The 18552-nt window shown below is 39.4% G+C and overlaps 1 protein-coding gene across 11 annotated transcripts in view; it reads left to right on the forward strand.

Annotated features, from left to right (window-relative positions):
- The window catches only part of LOC136864113 (uncharacterized), a 929406-nt gene that overhangs the window by 27856 nt on the left and 882998 nt on the right, over positions 1–18552 (forward strand). For all 11 annotated transcript variants that reach the window (XR_010859273.2, XR_010859274.2, XM_067140697.2 and 8 more), the window contains exon 3: positions 11324–11505. Coding sequence is in view for 9 of the 11 variants with exons in the window: in XM_067140697.2 (XP_066996798.2) it covers positions 11324–11505 (182 nt within the window). In the remaining 2 variants the exon portion in view is untranslated. The remainder of the gene's footprint in view (positions 1–11323; positions 11506–18552) is intronic.

Here is an 18552-nt window from a genome sequence, read left to right on the forward strand (position 1 = left end):
GTGCTTTTCCTGTTGTACATGCGTCTTTCTTTGAAGTCATCTTCACGGCAACAGAACATCGACTGATCAATAATTATATAAATTTATCTTGTAAACCAAATAGAGAGAGCAAGAATGCCAGAAAACAATTACAATTACAATTGGTACTGATCTGCATTTAGGGCAGTCGCCCAGGTTGCAGATTCCCTATCTGTTGTTTTCCTAGCCTTTTCTTAAATGATCGCAAAGAAATTGGAAATTTATTGAACATATCCCTTGGTAAGTTATTCCAATCCCTAACTCCCCTTGGCGTCTTAGGTAACTGAAGAAGAGCTCGATGTCATATTTCGTTAGGTTCCTCATCAATGCATCATGCAAATGTATACGTATGAGGTATTTTACGCAGGCCACAGTGGACTGGGTAGTCAAGATCTATGCCTGATACATTTCTCTCATGATTCTTTTTTACTTTCTCTGAATGCATTTTAAGTTTCTTAATATATGACAGGAAATTATTAATTAACCAACTGAGGAGTTCATCTTCAGTACTAAAAGATGCTTTTTTTTTTGCTAGTGACTTTACATCGCACCGGCACAGATAGGTATTATGGCGACGATGGGATAGGAAAGGCCTAGGAGTTGGAAGAAAGCGGCCGTGGCCTTAATTAAGGTACAGCCCCAGCATTTGCCTGGTGTCAAAATGGGAAACCACGGAAAACCACCTTCAGGGCTGCCGACAGTGGGATTCGAACCCACTATCTCCCAGATGCAAGCTCACAGCCGTGCGCCCCTAATCGTACGACCAACTCGCCCGGTTAAAAGATGCTCGTTTGTTCTCGTTCCTGAATATGTCCCATGTGAGGTGTTGCAGACGTTATGCGCATTGAACAATTTTATAAAATGCTCCATAAAACAAATGGCTTATTTTAAACTGTATTTTATGCTCTCGGGACAAAACCACCTCCATACTTTACAAACCAGAGATAGTTTCAGGGTAAAATACAATATTTTCAGCTCTTGCTACATTCATTTTCGTGAAATTTGTTGGGCAAATTATTTTCCTCGTTGGTTTCCTAATTTAAGATTTCTGAGTTTGAAGATGCCTCTTAAATGATTGCCGGTCACGGTAGCATAGTTTAAAAAAAGTCCAGTGACTAATTTTGGGATCGCCCGATTCTTATGACGTAACTCGGATCAAAACTTAGGAACAGAGGCCTACTTCGATCAGCTTGAAGTCGTATCTCATGCGTAATACTTCCTCTGTATAATGTTTCGAACATTCACTGGAGACTTGTGAAACGAAATTCCACTACATTTAATTTCTCGTGAATAAACCATGACTGGAACTGCGAATGCTCAACATCAGACGAATACATAATACATTCACAACCAACTCAGTTAATGAACACGTTTAACACATTGGAGACCGAGCCCGAGTGTGTATCGGGGTCGGGTAACAGCTCAGACTGACCGCGCCCGAGGCTAACTCGGGCCTGCGTATTTGTTACATTGTCAACACAGCCAGGACGAGATTCGCTCGGAAAGTATACATACCACTTTAAAGTACTTTTATGACAGCTATACCGTGCGTTCGTGTCCCCTGTCGTTGTTTTCTCGAACTTATAGCAGCTTATTTTTGCTCGAGTTCGCCTCTACACTCCATGCTTCCAGCTGCTCAAGGCGCGCACTTTCAGAGTTTTGTTTACATCGTGCGAAGTGTTTAAACTGCGTTTTGTTTCTGCTATAATTATTGGATCATTGAATGAAGGTGGAATTGTAGAGATTTTAGAAGAGATTTTTGATGACAGTGGTTCAGAAGAAGAGGTAGATGATTCAGATATAGACCCTGATATCAAACTTCATGTTAGTGATGAAGCTATTTATATAACCTATTCTATCGTATTCTACCCAGGTGTGATTTTGCACTTTGTAGTTTATTTAGCTAATGTTTCACGATCTTCATACGACTGGATTTTCATTTAGAACGAAGTGACGCAAGCGATGATAATTCAGAGGCAGGGAGTGATTCACATTCGCCGGATACTTTTGGTGATATGGATGCACTTGCAACGCCCGTGCAGATAAAGGAAAAGCGGAAAATTGGAAAGTAACGAGGAAAGAGACATACTGGCGGTATCAAATGTGTTCTTTAGCACTTTGTGTCCCTGAATGCTTCAAACTATTCCGCACTCAAGCTCATCATTTGTAAGACTTTGTTGTCAGACTTTTTGTTGTTGTTGCAAAAGGCATACCGTTGGAAAATGTGTAATGTGAAAAGTACTCAGTAGATCTTAATGCAACTTTTTAATCTGCAGAATAGACACTTTTAATTTTTTCGTGATATATACGCGTTACAATTGCAACCTACCTACTATTTTCTACAATTTTTTAAAAACCTTCAAAATATGGCGGTCTGCCTGCCCACATGCCACCTTAAGACACGGTCTCCAATGTGTTAAAGGCGCGAGCCTGGTAGACAGGGGGCAAGATAGCGATCCTAGCGGCCCGGCATTGAACTTAAGTGTAACCACTTCCATAGCGTTTTACGGGCTCTATTTCCAGGCCTGTATTATAACGTAGGCAACGGTTTTAACCCATGCTAATTGGCCATGCGAGGGCTCCGAAGAACAGAAAGACACATGAATGGCATTAAATTCTGCCAATTTGTCTTTAACCACCGCCAAAGACTCACGCAATTTGTGTGCATTTAACGCTGGGTTGGTTACCAGTCAATTAAGGGACTGTTTCAACAGGCTCGTGTCATCTCTGACATTGCGTGTGGAATTCAGTTTACGATTACGAAGTTCATAAATAATTCTAACTTTCTCAAATGGAAAGGATTAGGAACAGCACGAGCCATCCGGACAGGCCGAAACCAAATTTCAAGGCGATTTACGAATTTTAGACACTAAGCTTTTTTAGGTTAGTTATGACGTTCACCGTTCACTTTTATTTCGTCCGCAATCAACCACACTCTGCTACCAATATGTAACCGGGTTTCAGTGGTTATACAATACATAGCAGAGAAAAATTAAATTACACGGCACTTTAACATCCGTAGCACCAAACCCAACATCCTGCATCAAGTCTAAACAATCAGGTTGGCCAACGTGACAACTATAATAAAGGATGTGGAGCGGTCATGGAAACCCTACCAGGGGCATTGGGATATGTAGGTTGCGGGTTTCAGAAAAATCAACGGTGATCCCTTGTTCTGCGATATATTATATTCCAAAATAAAACGTTACAAAATAACACTTATCAACAAGACTTAGGCCCGGTTTTATCAACACATGTTAAATATATACTAACAAGTAGTTAGTTAATACGGAGTTAAAATTTTAACATCTTGCTAGGTTTCTTGCGTTTCTTCAAACTTTTCTTGTGAAATGTTAACTAATCGACTGTTAACTCTCGCAATATTGCGAACTGGTGCGAATCAAGGAGGCAGTGGTACGAACATGCTGTTTTACAGCGCGCTCCGATGCGCTTTTGTTTGCGTACAGCTGTAAAATATGGCGCGAGAAGTGGAACGGAATCGTAGTTCTAATTTTTCCTCCTTCGAAAGAGAGTTGTTAATTGAATTAGTTAGTAAATGTATATAAGTTATTGAGTGCAAGCGCACGGATGGCTTGACGATAAAAGAAAAGGACGAGGCGTGGGAGAAAGTCCGCGATGGTTTCAATGGGGTTAACACATACTTTTTTTAGCGGGTATCCACTGTCACCTAACAAAATCACTTCGTTAATTGTCCAACTTCAAACTGTGCTCCGATATGGGAGTTATTAAATATTGTATTGTCGTGTGCAGAAGCAGACCACCTAGCAAGTATATCCCTGATTTGGAGGTTCATTAATCACCTGAACATTAACAGAGAAATATCCCTTCCGATTACGATATATTTCGGCCCAGTTGCCTCCTGGTGATTGGATTCTTACATGTGTGTAATCTATTGCACCTAGAACAAACACTAGGAAAACGGCTTATTTCATAGAAGTCGCGGATAATTTGCTGACGCTCTTCTACTGAAGGGAATGTAATGTTATATGCCTCCTCCTCATGGATGCTATTGCTGCAGACACTCGTCAAACAACTCTACTAACAGTGGCTTTAGAAATTCCAGCATTGTCTCCGACCATTATGTGAAAATAACCAGTAGCAAAAAATCGTAATATTATCAGTACCTGCAACATTGGAGAAAGAGGTTAAGTTTCTCTTCGTAGGATATTCTAACCTCAATCGAATTTCGTCAACAACCTTAGCAACGACTATTTTCGATAACCTGTATCTATGAAGAAATTCCGCATCCGTCAAATTTTCAAAAGTCATTACGTCGCTGAACTCTTCTTCGATCAGGATTGTTTTGTAAAAGATCTAAATAGAGCAATTCCGCATCGAAAACGAGATTCACAGCAGCCATTTTGGAACAGGTTGCTAAATGCTAATGTTAGCCATTTAACATTGGAAATGGCTGATGTTAACTTTAATACGCAGTTTAACATTTGTTAATGTTAACAGTTGTTGATGAAACGTAAATTTTCGTAAATCGTATGTTAAAATGATTTAACACCTTGTTAAGTACTAACATGTGTTGATGAAACCGGGCCCTAGTGTAATTTACCAAGAACTATTCCTTTGAGTCAAGAGACTAAAGTACAGAGATACTTCAACGTAATGCAACTTCCATAATACAACGATTAAAGGTAATAAGAAACACATGATATTGGTAATACCACATTAAGTGAAAGCTAACGGCGCTTTCAGACAATCGCGCCACATAACGGAAACAAGGGGAAGGCAGAAATACTTAAACTTTACTGGAGGGAAAATAAAAATAATCCACTAATTATGAGCGTTACTAAGTCAAAAGAAAAGGGGGAATGCTTCCAAAATCAAACAGGCAGGCCCAGCTGAAAAGCTAAGCATTTGAGTAATAGAGTGGCGAATGTATGCGAGTAGGGGTAAACTCCTATGTGAAAGTACAAGCATACATTAAATATAAATTAAGTTGGAAATGAAATCAACAGCACTTACCCCAAGGCAACTCATCCTGGGAAGGAGGATAGTCAACGCGTGTCTGATCGCAGGACTGACGAGAAACGAAAAAGACCACGAAATCTTGCCTCGCTCTCTTAAGAAGGCAAGGCTGGCTCCGTTGCAGTCGTAGAGTAACCAATCAGGCCACAGAAGTTCTCTTCCCGCCACCCGGATCCTCCAATCAAAAACCCTTAACAAGTTGCGATGTTTTCACAATATTCTAGAATATCACCTAACCCTAATCGCGAACATTCCATCTTCCAAAATTAGTAAAACCATGCTTCTAGAATCGATAGCGGCAGACACACCCTGTTCCGAAAGTCCGCGTCACGAAACTTGCCAGAACATTACAAAATATCAGTCGATGATAATAATAATAATAATAATAATAATTTACAATTTAGTAGTTACATTTCCAAATTTAGATAGATAAAAGGAATATGAATAAAATATTCTACAGTAATATTTTACACCATAGCGTAAACATTTCGTTGAAAGGGACATATTCCACAGGTCATATCCAAGATGATATTTTACACAACCTTGTAAATGTTTCTTTGAAAGAGACATACAGCTAGATCTCGTTATACGCGATACTTACGTTCCGCGAAATTGCCGCGCATACCGAATTCGCGTAAATCGAGAGTCATTTCATATGTAAAATTTAGGATTAGGTTTCCGTTTACACACACGTGAAGTTAAAAATAGGAGAGATTATTAGTATTTTTACAAAAAAATAACCATTGTCGTGTTTCTGAAACGCATTAAAATGCAAACTTTATAGACTTACAAATTTAACACTGAAACACACAATATTAAATTAAAATCTGCAGGGCAGCTCCAGAGAGAGACATGTTTTGTTGGTTGTAATGCTCAATCCAATCCATTCTTTCCATCCCTTCCGAGCGAGTTTTCGTCACTCTAATCGCACTTAAGTTAGTTGAAGATTGAGCAGTTTTCGAATTGATTCTGCATTGTCTTGAATACTTCTCATAGTGGATTCACTGAGCCCCAAAGCACGCTGAATGTCAACAATACGCTCACCTTTCTCATAGCGATCGAAAACCAATTTTGTTTCTTTGTTTCTTCTTTCCTTTGACACTTTCTTTCCCTTTACCCGGCATTTTAAATACGAGACCTCTCAAGTGAAACTTGAGCTCTACTGACCGGAACTGACGATTCACTCGACAAATACGACAGAAGATGCGCGTAGAGATGCGCTTGCCCCGTTTAACTTTAGCGCGCGCGTATTGTAGGTTAGAGAGTTCGTCACGCATTTCTGTATCCGCCTTTATATCAGCTTCCACGCACTGTGAACAGACGACTGCACTAATCTTAAAACCAAAATCGCGTATATGCGAAATCGCGGATAACGAATTTGCGTATAATGGGGTTTACCTGTATTCCACTGGTCTCATGAAGAACATAAGTGGCACATTGTTTCAAAACCAACCCTGGACTTTCCAGCAGGATTCTGCTGCAGCCCACAAGGCTAGGTCAACTCAAGGGTTGCTTCAGCGCCATGCCCCCAACTTCATTTCAACTGAGGATTGGGCCAGTAGCAGTCCGGACCTGAACCCTTTGGACTACCGACTGTGGTCAGTGCTTGAGGGCATCGTCTGCAAGAAGAGACACCCCACCATTGGAAGTTTAAAGTGTTGTTTCTTGTCAGCAGTGGCGGATTTCCCCCTGGATGTCCTCCGTTCTGCCATAGACGAGTGGCCACAAAGACTCAGAGCCTGTATAAGTGCCAAAGGTGACCATTTCGAAAAGTGATTGGTGATTTGTGTAAAGAGTGCCTGTAGGAACAACATACAACAAATTAAAATACTTCTCATAATATTTACATTTTTAACTTTTTAAGTTGTAACAGTATTTATGACTAGACTAGGTATATTGTTTAAATTATTATTTAGTTTGCTATGACATCATCTGTAATTTGGACATCCTGTAGGTGACAAATATATTCTGTTCTATTCCATTCACAGTGACTTGAGCTCTGATCGGAAATACCCATATAAAATTTGCTGTGCTGTTTCTGAAAGTAATTTACCAGTAGATCTGGTAAATTGAGAACTGGGGAAAACAGAACACTAGATGGCTAACCTTATCATATTGTATTAATCATCTACAAATCCTCAGAATTATTTATAATTTTGGTGGAAAATGTGATGGAAAGTATACGCTCCAACATAGTTCGAAACTAAGGCAACTCCTTTCGTCATTTTATCTTTCTGAGGAGACGATTCAGAAAAACTGTTTTACTTCTCACGTTATGAAACCATCTTGTTTGTTAACGGATAACTGGCTTTACTCTGAATTTTGGAAGTTAAGAAAAATGCTTATCCTGCAAAGATACAAAAGTTTAAGGTTCCAGGGGTAGATTTTAATGCTGGAGAATATTTCAATTTAATTAAGTTCACAGAAATTTATGTGCATGCACTATCATGTAAGAAACATTGCTATGAACAAAACTGATAGAAACTATTAAAACAGGAGTTACGGTGGACATCGCTGAGTTTCCTTGTCATTTGTAGTCAGTGGAATGACATGTAAGATTGGTAACGGAAGCTTCTATGACTTTCTGGGGAAAAGGCAAGGCTTTAGTAGAAATTGTCTGAAATCGAGACGTGACTTACCTGAGTTCAAGACAAAAATACCCAACAGTTTTTCTCTCTAGAGAGATGCACTACCTGAAGATGACTAGTACCGATCTCGATAGCTGCTTAAGTGGGGCTAGTATTCGGGAGGTAGTGGGCTGCTTCCTTCCCACTCCCATCCCTTCCCTGTCCCATCATCGCCATAAGACCTATCTGTGTCGGTGCAATGTAAAGCACTTGCAAGAGAAAAAAACTAATGATGAAATTTTACAGAATTCCTAAATGAGGTAATAGGTAGCTGTTGTTAATATAGGCCGCAATAAATTGTGGGGGAAAAAGTTGCATTTTCACTCGACCCACTCCATTCCCATATGGGAGGCAACAATATCTTGCATAGGTCATTGCAAGAAAGTTAAAGAGTGTAAGATTACCTACTTTCTTATTTGGTATATTACAATGTAGATGTCTTACAACAACAACTGAATGATTCCTTGATGGAATGGGTGCTTTGTCCACTATATGATAAATGGTTCAATCAATCTTTCCTTAAAAGTTCATGATACAATTTTTGACCACATTCCATGTACATTCAGCTGAAATATCTCAAATAGTAGTGGTGATATTTGTTTGAAGGGGAGAAATAGTTGTATTATCAGTCCCCAAATTCTTTCTGTAAAGTAAGTGCCAGGTTGAGTTGTTCTGACAGAATTGTTCAAGCCTTCTGATCCCAAGTTTGTCCCAAGCTTAGTCTTGTGGTACTTGAAGGTGTTAGAAATACACCAGCCTTGTGTCTGTAGATTTACTGGTGCATAAATGTACTCCTGCAGGACAAAATGTCAGTACCTTGCTGTCTCTCAAAAATTGTATTAGTAAGTTAATGGGACATAAAACTTAATATTATTGTAACTGTTGTAAAGTAAATATCAAGCAGACTGTATTTGCTCCAGCAGACAATTTGGTAAGTTTGAACTGCAAGGATTTTGTGGTTCCCATGTTGGTGATGACATTGGCCAACTTCATAGTGGTTTTCCTTTAGATTTTTCTCAGTCTGGGTTGGTTATTGTTGGGCTAATACTGGAAGTCCTGGTACAGTCATCTTAATCCTGGTTTTAAATTATTTGAGTTCTTTTGAATTCAGTTATATTACTGTCAAACCACATCCATCCCTTTAAAGCTACAGCTTATCCTAGTAAGAGCATACTGATTGGAAGTTACTTTTATTGTGCAGCGTTGGGTGCCAAATGGTTAGCAAGATGGAGACCTTTCTCACATTAATGTTAAATTTGGGCTAATGACAATATTCATGGACCCTAAATTTACAATCTAGAAAATTCTGAAAAATGTATTTTTAAAAATCTCAAACACTTAAATTCAGTTGGAATTACATGATAATTATTGCGCGTAAAATATTGCTGAAGTACATGACCATAAATAGAAGTAAGACTAATATGTGATCAAATTACATACAATGCACTGCTAAATAGACATTTATATGCTGTATAAAATTAGATAGGAAAGGTACCGTACTGTCACTTTTAACTATTTATAGTTGGGAGGACGAGCACCAAACAGATTGGTAGATCAGGTGGAGGTCACCCAGATGCCATTGAGGAAGATCATGCGGGAGGTAGGAAATTTGACGACAGTGTAAGCAGCAGTTCATGTCCAGAACAGATTGACACACAACATGTATGAGGTCACGATATTCAATCATGAGCAAAACAGAGAGAGAGAGAGAGAGAGAGAGAATTGCAATGACTGATTGGAGGGCAAGCAAAAGCAGCTGTTACTGATACTGTGTTTTGGAGAAAGAATTAGGAGGTGGTTCAAGAACAGTTTTGAGCATTGATGTACCAGTATAGACAAAAATAGTGTATAAAGGCTACCTGTCTGTTGTGATGTATGCAACTTAGGCACGGGAAATAACGAGGAAGAATACAAATTAAATACTGGCTGTAGAAAGAGAAATTCTGTGGCATATGACACAAAGCACAGTGAAAGTAAACAATGACGAGAAACAGTATAGAATAAAGGTAGAAAAGTTGAGTGTTACAAGAAAATAAGACTGATATAGTTGCAGTCTTTTAAATGGATGAATTACCGGGCGAGTTGGCAGTGCGCGTAGAGGCGCGTGGCTGTGAGCTTGCATCCGGGAGATAGTAGGTTCGAATCCCACTATCGGCAGCCCTGAAAATGGTTTTCCGTGGTTTCCCATTTTCACACCAGGCAAATGCTGGGGCTGTACCTTAATTAAGGCCACGGCCGCTTCCTTCCAACTCCTAGGCCTTTCCTATCCCATCGTCGCCATAAGACCTATCTGTGTTGGTGCGACGTAAAGCCCCTAGCAAAAAATTAAATGGATGAATCATGAAAGAGAGCCATAACAAATTTTGGAAGTGTAAAAGAAACAGAATATATGTCAAGGAGTATCTGTAGCATAACTGTTAGTGTTATTAGCTGCCGTTCTAGGGGGCTCGGGTTCGATTTCCGGTACTGCCAGAAATTTAAGAATGGTAGGAGGGCTGGTATGCGGTTGAAATGGTACATGCAGCTCACCTCCATTGGGGGTGTGCCTGAAAAGAGCTGCATCACATCGGGGTGAGGACACGAGTTTGCTTACTTTACACAGATGCTGGTGGATGTACCTGGACTGCAACAGGATCGTGGTCAGAGGTGGAAAAATAAAGTAAACTGTAGGCGGGCTATATTTATCCCAGCCTGGCTGTACTGCTTGAAGGGAACTGATAAAACCAGATTATACTCTGAAAATGCCTATATTCATTTTTTTTGTGATGGCAGAAATTGAAGCTAAGATAAAACTTCAACATTAAACTGACTACGTTTTTTTCTAATACTACTTGTATGATTATGATAATAATAATAATAATAATAATATCTTGAAACAGCGCCGTAGGCGGACCCCGATGATATCCTACCGCGGTGCTCTTCATTGAGTGTCGAGGTGGGCCGGCACGTTTACTTTGAACAAATTAAAGTGCTTAAAGCAGGCTGGCTGCGCCTGAATACTGTGTGCATGGAATAATGGAATAGGACCTCGGTTCTATTTTGTTGGTTTTCGGAACCCGAGGTAATGATTAATAGGGACAGGCGGGGGCATTCGTATTGCGACGTTAGAGGTGAAATTCTTGGATCGTCGCAAGACGGACCGAAGTGAAAGCATTTGCCAAGTATGTTTTCATTAATCAAGAACGAAAGTTAGAGGTTCGAAGGCGATCAGATACCGCCCTAGTTCTAACCATAAACGATGCCAGCTAGCGATCCGCCGAAGTTCCTCCGATGACTCGGCGGGCAGCTCCCGGGAAACCAAAGCTTTTGGGTTCAGGGGGAAGTATGGTTGCAAAGCTGAAACTTAAAGGAATTGACGGAAGGGCACCACCAGGAGTCATTTTGCACTTCCCCTTGCACTTCTTTCTTCCTTTCATCCCTGAAATCATTGCAAATTTCTGATGAACTTTTTTAGCTACCTTAACTTTTAGTGTAGTACCTCTACAATTTGATGTCTTGTTGTTGGAGTTCTAATTGGCTTTTTCTTTCCTTAAATATTTAATCACCATAGTTTCTCCTTTTAATATTTGTGATTATTCATAATCAGTTATTCAGTTTGTTTTTTATTGTTTGTATTTCTATCCATTATTCAAGTGACATATAAAATAACATGCTTAACTTTTTTTGTGGTAATTTTTCAGGTTATACCCCCACCGGAGTGGAAACCTCGAAAAGAGGGCTATAACATAGACGAAATTAACATGTCCATCCCCAACCCCATTTGCCAAGTTGTGGATGGCAAGCCTGGGTTATATACTCAGATCAACGTACAGAAGAAATCAATGACAGTGCAAGACTTTCGGGATTTAGCTAACAGTGAACGGTGAGTGCAACTAGTAATTTTTTGACTATGTTTTTGAATGTATAACTGAAGGACATGTGATCTTAAGATGACATTAGAGTATATTCTTCAAGTTGTAGTTCATAATATTTTAACAAAAGAAATATTCCAATTCAATTTGTAGAATTACACTTGTTTTCTTACCGAGCGTGTTGCCCGTGCAGTTAGGGGTGCACAGCTTTCAGCTTGTATTTGGGAGATAGATAGATGGATGGATAGATAATTGTCCTTATTGGCATAGATATTGGGTTTGAACCCCACTGTCGGCAGCCCTGAAGATGGTTTTCCGTGGTTTCCCATTTTCACACCGGGCAAGGTATATAAAAGTACAGTCTTGGTTGCAAGTTGAGTTCTGAATGAGATTCGGTAGTCGAGTTAGGTATGTGAACTCGCGTTGTGGTTTTACCGTTGAAGTGGTTATGTTGTGCTGGTACCACATGTGATCTTGTCAAGTATTCCGTTGTCGATTGAGTTCAAGATGGTGTTTCATTTGATGTGCAACTATCAGTGTGTATATATTTGTAAATAAAACAGTGTATACAGTTGACAGCATTTTGTGTGTGAGTCCATGTGAATACGACGTTTTATTTAATTGGGAGGATACACTTAATTTTACTTTTGTAAAGTGAAAACCTTCAATATGGAATGATCCTAATATCTTGTAATAACTAAGGTCATGTTAACATTGTCACTTGTATGTTCAACTTAAGGGTACAGATCTCTGCACATGGTTATGAGGGTATTTAGGGGTTGTAGTAAGGATGTAAAGGAGAGGGCATATAAGTCTCTGGTAAGACCCCAAATATAGTATGGTTCCAGTGTATGGGACCCTCACCAGGATTACTTGATTCAAGAACTGGAAAAAATCCAAAGAAAAGCAGCTCAATTTGTTCTGGGTGATTTCCGACAAATGAGTAGCGTTACAAAAATGTTGCAAATATTGGGCTGGGAAGACTTGGGAGAAAGGAGACGAGCTGCTCGACTAAGGGCCGGTTCTACCATCTGCTGGTAAAGTGGCTGGCAGCTGCCCGGGAGGTAAACTACCTGGAGGTGTAAATCGGCTGGTACTTTGGCTTGCGTCCAACCACCTCCGCGTAAGCGCTAGGTAGCTACCCGGAGCTAGACACCGATATACGAAGTTGGCTAGACTGATTTTCAGCGATTTCTCGCTTTCGAGTGTGGTGCTATCTATCGTCAGATGCATGAAACCCATTTCGATTGTCTTATTTCCCTGCGCTTGCGTCTGCTGATTATCACCAAAAAGCCTAATAAGGGGAGTCTTAAGAGTTATGGACAACGATTCATGTCAGGCTTTCGTGATTTTAATCTATGATCTTCAATATCAATACCTAATTGGGATTAAAATCTCGAGATTGCATTTTCTTACGCCAGTTATAACCTGCCATGCAAGGCAGCGTTTTTGAAAGGTATTCTCGTAGTAGACTGGTCAAGTCGCTCGCTCCGTAATAGAAGGTACGCAGGTTTTCATCGTATTTCTAATTTACATTTTAAAGTGTATTTTCGTTCCCTGCCGTTGTTCTTAACTCTCTTTTACGCGCTTCCATATACGTATATACACACATCTTCTTTACGGACTTATTACCTTTGAGCATTCTATCTGCAGGCTTCTGTGAATTGATTAAGTATCTCCGCGATGCTCTATTTGCAACTAGTTCTGTGACCTCGTTAGTTCCACATGCTTCCATTTATTGATAAAGCATTTCATTTTAATTTTTAACTTTATGAAGATAAAGTTGGAAGGTACTGTAAATGTAAAGAACTAATCGGGATAAATATCCATTCATAGGAAGAGGAATTCGGGAATGGAATAGTTTCCAATTTCTTCGAAATAATTTACAAGCCTATGTAAACAACTAATAGGGAATCTGCTACCTGGGCGACAGTCCTATATGCTATTAATCATAACATCACTTGCTATAGGTAGCATACATATAAAGCAATTTTCCTAGTAGACATAATATTGTGATAAGAACGTATGAAAATAGGCATACAGATTAACACAACGCTAATAATGGAAATAAAAAAGATTCGTCATAATAGAGACTCGAAACTCCACACTTCGTATTACGAAGCGTACGTGTTGACCACTACGCTACGAAAACGCTTGGGTTAGGTAGGATACATACAGTAATATATATCTCGTGTCCGAAAACTGAAAAAGTAGAAAATTAAAGCCCATTTGAAATGATTTCCAAATAGATTTTGATTTTACATCCTTTTAGAGTTTCTTTACGAAAGCTTGACGTATAAAATGTGTTCCCTGCTCTACCGATGCGAGAGGCTGGTGTGACCGTTGCAACTAAAGGGAAGCATTAATGTTCAAAATCCTGCAATACAATATCGATCACTGTTACAGTATACTGCTTTTTTCAGTATACTAAGCTAATTTGAGTTGCATATCACCAGAAATACAGCTAATAATGTTCAGCTCTCAGAACTTGCCCGGCAGGTAAAGTCTTATCGGGCCCTCGAAGTGGCCGAGAAATTACGCGCCGGGTAACGACGATTTATGCTGCCGATAGCGCTACCTGGGAGTGGTCGGACGGAAACATCCTTTTACGCGGAGGGCAAATTACGCGCTACTTTACCAGTAGGTGGTAGAACCGGCCCTAAGTGGTATGTTTTGCATACAAATTTTTATTTTTTATTTTTCTATTCCACCTATTCAATACAATTGAATACAAAATTTGTATGCAAATATTTCTATGCAAAATATAGCAAATTTCAATACGGGTCTAAACATGAGAATAGTTACATGTAATGAGTGGTATGTTCCAAGCTGTCATTGGAGAGAAGGCGTGGAATGACATCAGTAGACGAATAAGTTTGAGTGGTTTCTTTGAAAGTAGGAAAACTGAGCTTGATAGCTGCAGTCGCTTAAGTGCGGCCAGTACCCAGTAATCGGGAGATAGTGGGTTCGAACCCCACTGTTGTCGCCATAAGACATATGTGTCGGTGCGACGTAAAGCAAATAGCAAAAAAAAAAAAAAAAAAAATTAAAAATAAAAGTAGGAAAGATTGCAGTATGAAGATAAAGTTGAAATTCAAGAGGACAAATTGAGGAAAATATTCAGTTATAGGAAGGGGAGTTAGGAATTGGAATAATTTACCAAGGGAGATGTTCAATAAATTTCCAATTTCTGTACAATCATTTAAGAAAAGGCTAGGAAAACACTAGATAGGGAATCTGCTACCTGGGTGACTGTCCTAAATGCAGATCAGTATGGTAGTGACTGATTGATAGCTATTTTATTAATCAATTGTTAATGCAATGGATGCTTTTTACTTTTAATGACAGCCATTTGCTTATGTAAAATTTGTGGATGATTATGTATACAGTTTTCATAATTTTCTACACTTAATTCATTCATAACAACTTTAAAAAAAATACCTTTCAATTTTTTTATGTCTAGATCATTTAGAGTTAGAATGCAATAAGTTTCAGATTTACTGCTTACAAATGTATCCATAATATTACCAGTTCATTCATTTTTCGTTTTGGTTATAACTTTTTTGTAACCTAATGGAAGATTATAAGCATTGTTTCCTGCATAGTTACTAGTATCAAACCAATCTTAGTCAGGTGTAATATCATAATAGTCATAAGTCTTCATCTGGTAATTAAAAGAATCAGTATAGGTATATAATAATTTAATATTATCAGCGTAATACTTTAGCATAAATTCGTAGTGGGATTCATACATGAGTATTTTAGCCAGTTCAAGTACTACAAAGTCAACACAGTTAGGTTTGTCGTACTTGACTTTAACATGATGCATGTGTCTTCATCTTCATTTCTCGTTTCCAGCTTCCCGGGTAGGGTTGTGAATCAAGGACCTCCATTGCTGCCTGTCTCTCCACCACTCTCCTCCTTTTTTAAATACATCTTGTGGTTTTCCCCCCCTCTTCTCTATGCACTCCCACACTGAATCTGTCCACCTTTTTCAGGGTCTTCCTCGTGGTCTCTTTCCTGTTAACTTCTCTGAAAAAGCTTCGTTGGCACACTCTCTTCTCCCATTCCCATCATATGTCCATACCACTTTACCTTTGTTGTTTCTATCCTGTCTTGAAGTTTCAAGATCCCTGTCCTTTTCCTTATCTCTTCATTTCTAATTCTATCCTTTCTGGTCTTGCCCTTGATATCTCTTAGGAATTTCATCTCTGCTACCTGTATTCTACTCTCCTCTCGTTTTGTTGTAGTCCACGATCCGGCTGCATAGGTTAGCATAGGTTCATAATAGGTTGAACATACTACTTTCTTACATTTCTTCAGGGCATCGTGGTTCCACAAAATACCCCTTACACTCTGGTAGAAGCTGTTTGCTTGTTGTATTCGTTTTCCAATTTCCTTGGTCATCTTTCCATCTTCTGTGATCACACTTCCCAAGTACTTGAAACTTATAACCACTTCCAGAATTTTACCATTCAGTTTTACCTTTCCTCTTCCTTCCTTCCTTCCTTCCTTCCTTCCTTCCTTCCTTCCTTCCCCTTGTCACCACTATTGTTTTACTTTTCTCTGTGCTTGCTTTCATCCCAAATTTTTCTATCTCTTGATTCCTTGCATCTACTTGTTCTTGTACTTCTGTTTCATCCTCACCCCATATCACTATAACATCTGCAAACAACATGGCTTTTATTGCCTGTCTTTCCAATCTCTGTTTAATGTTCTTATGAATTTCATCCATGACTATGATGAATAGTATGGAGGATAGTATACTTCCCTGTTAGAGACCATTTTGTTTTTCCTATACTAGTCTTCACACTACTAACACAATTTTTTGTACATAGCTTTTATCATTTGCACTTCCAGTCTATTAACTTGTCTTTTCCTTAATGTGTCCCATACCAACTGTCTGGGCACACAGTCATAAGCCTTCTCAATGTCAATAAATGTTATCACTGTCATCACATGATGCATGTGTATAATTACTAAATTTTCATATAGTATTGTACAGTTATGGAAATCAGGCTTGCTTATTAAATTAATAGCACCATATGTATTTCCAATATTCTTCCAGTTCATAATTAATTTTTCATCAACCCGTTTGTCAAGATATTCCATTGTTGTACCAAACACACTGTTATTCATGAGCTTATAAAAATCTTTCTCAAAGTCGTTAGCATCATGCATCCTTAAATTATTATTGAGGTCAGTGTATGGTTTTAGCCACGGTGAGTGGTGGAATTTTTGTACACGATGAACCCCAGACCATTCTGCAAGCACTGTTTTAAATTTCGATGATGAATCACATACTTAAATTTATCATACACATTAGCAATGAGCATGTTTGTTGTAGATGTAAACTTCATGTTTTCAAGACAAAAAGGTAAGTCGTTATGAGAAGTGTGTGAATGTTTAGGATAATGTAAGTCGACTTCAAAAATGTACCCTTTAACAACTTCATCGCTGAGGGTGTTCAGCTGTTAAATTTTAATCTCACAGTAAGACAGCCAGCAGAAGCTACGAGGGCGAATCAAATAGTTACATTAGTTCGCCACGAGAGCACGCTGTGTGTTGTGGCCAATGTGGAGCAAGCTACAGTAACACATTCATTCAGTATTAAGGTTGGTGTGGTGTCCCGTCGTGTTGTGTGTTCAGAGCGGGCTACGCTCAATGGCGAGTCAACTGGATGTTCATTCCAAATTGAAGGTGCGTGCAACGATCAGATTTCTATGGGCTAAGCGGCTCAGTTGCACGGATATTCATCGTTAAATCACTGCTGTGTATCGTGAGCGTGCAATTTCTCTCCCAGGTATTGTAAAGTGGTGTAAGAAATTTGAGGCCAGACGCAAGGTTCCCACAGATGAATGTCGCGAAGGCAGGCCCGCAACGTCCAGTACCGTTGCAATTGTTGACTGTGAAGATGGGACCATTATAGAGAATCGGCCCACAACACTGCAGGAAATTGCCAGCATACTGAACATTCCATACAGCAGTGTGTTTTCCATTGTTCGACCAGCACCTTCGATTTCGTAAACTATGTCAAAGATGGGTCCCATGTCTGCTCACTAATGTTCACAAGGGACAGCTTTTCCAATCGTCACTGGCATTTTTGCAACGGTATTCTGTGGAGGGCAATGAGTTTCTCCAGTGAATTATCACAGGGGATGAAACGTGGGTCCACCATTTCACTCCGAAGCAAAGAGAACATCGATGGAACGGGTGCACAGTACATCATCACCATAAAAGATGGCCAAGGTTCAACCTTCTGCAGGAAAGGTAATGGTAGCATTGTTCTCTGACATGGAGGGTGTGATGCACGTGGAATTTATGCTGAAAGGTGTGACAATCGACTCTGCTTCGTATTGTCAAACTTACCGGTTGCATGAGGCAATTAAAGAAAAGCGGCGTGGGAAATTGAGTGCCGGTGTGATTTTGTCGCACGATAACACAACATCTCACATGGCTCGCCAAAGTCCGAACTGCTGCAGTAATTGAACTGGGAGGTATGGCAACATCCTCCATACAGTTCAGACTTAGCGCCATAGAATTGTCAAGTAATCTGTGAACTGAAAAAGGATGTCGGGCGACGATTCCGAAACGATGTGGAGGTGAATGCTGCTGTCCCCAGGTGGTTAATAGTGCTATAGGTGATTTCTACGCATCCGGAATAGAAAATTGGTTGATGTTCCGAGAAATGTTTACAGTGTCTTGGGGACTACGTGGAAAAGTGAACTTACATTGTCTGCTGTCATAGCTGTGTTGCCTACAGAGGGTGGCCGAATTGTTAGAAGTCAGTTTTGCAACTCATCAGTCCTTATTTGCATAAAATGACATAATTAATTAATCCTACACAAATATCAGTACTTGATATGCATTCCTTTGTGTTTAATAACAGGCTGGAGTCTTTGAGGCATACTATTTACCAAATTTACAAAATTTGTTCTTATTTCTGGGTCGTGATGCCAGATCTCGGTAAGTCGCTCCATTAAGGCTTGCTTGGTAGTGATGTTGCTCTTCTTCAGTTTCATCTTAATTATAGCCCAGAGATTTTCAATAGGGTTAAG

The sequence above is a fragment of the Anabrus simplex genome, chromosome 2 (assembly GCF_040414725.1).
Source record: "Anabrus simplex isolate iqAnaSimp1 chromosome 2, ASM4041472v1, whole genome shotgun sequence".
Classification (NCBI taxonomy): Eukaryota; Metazoa; Arthropoda; class Insecta; order Orthoptera; family Tettigoniidae; genus Anabrus; species Anabrus simplex.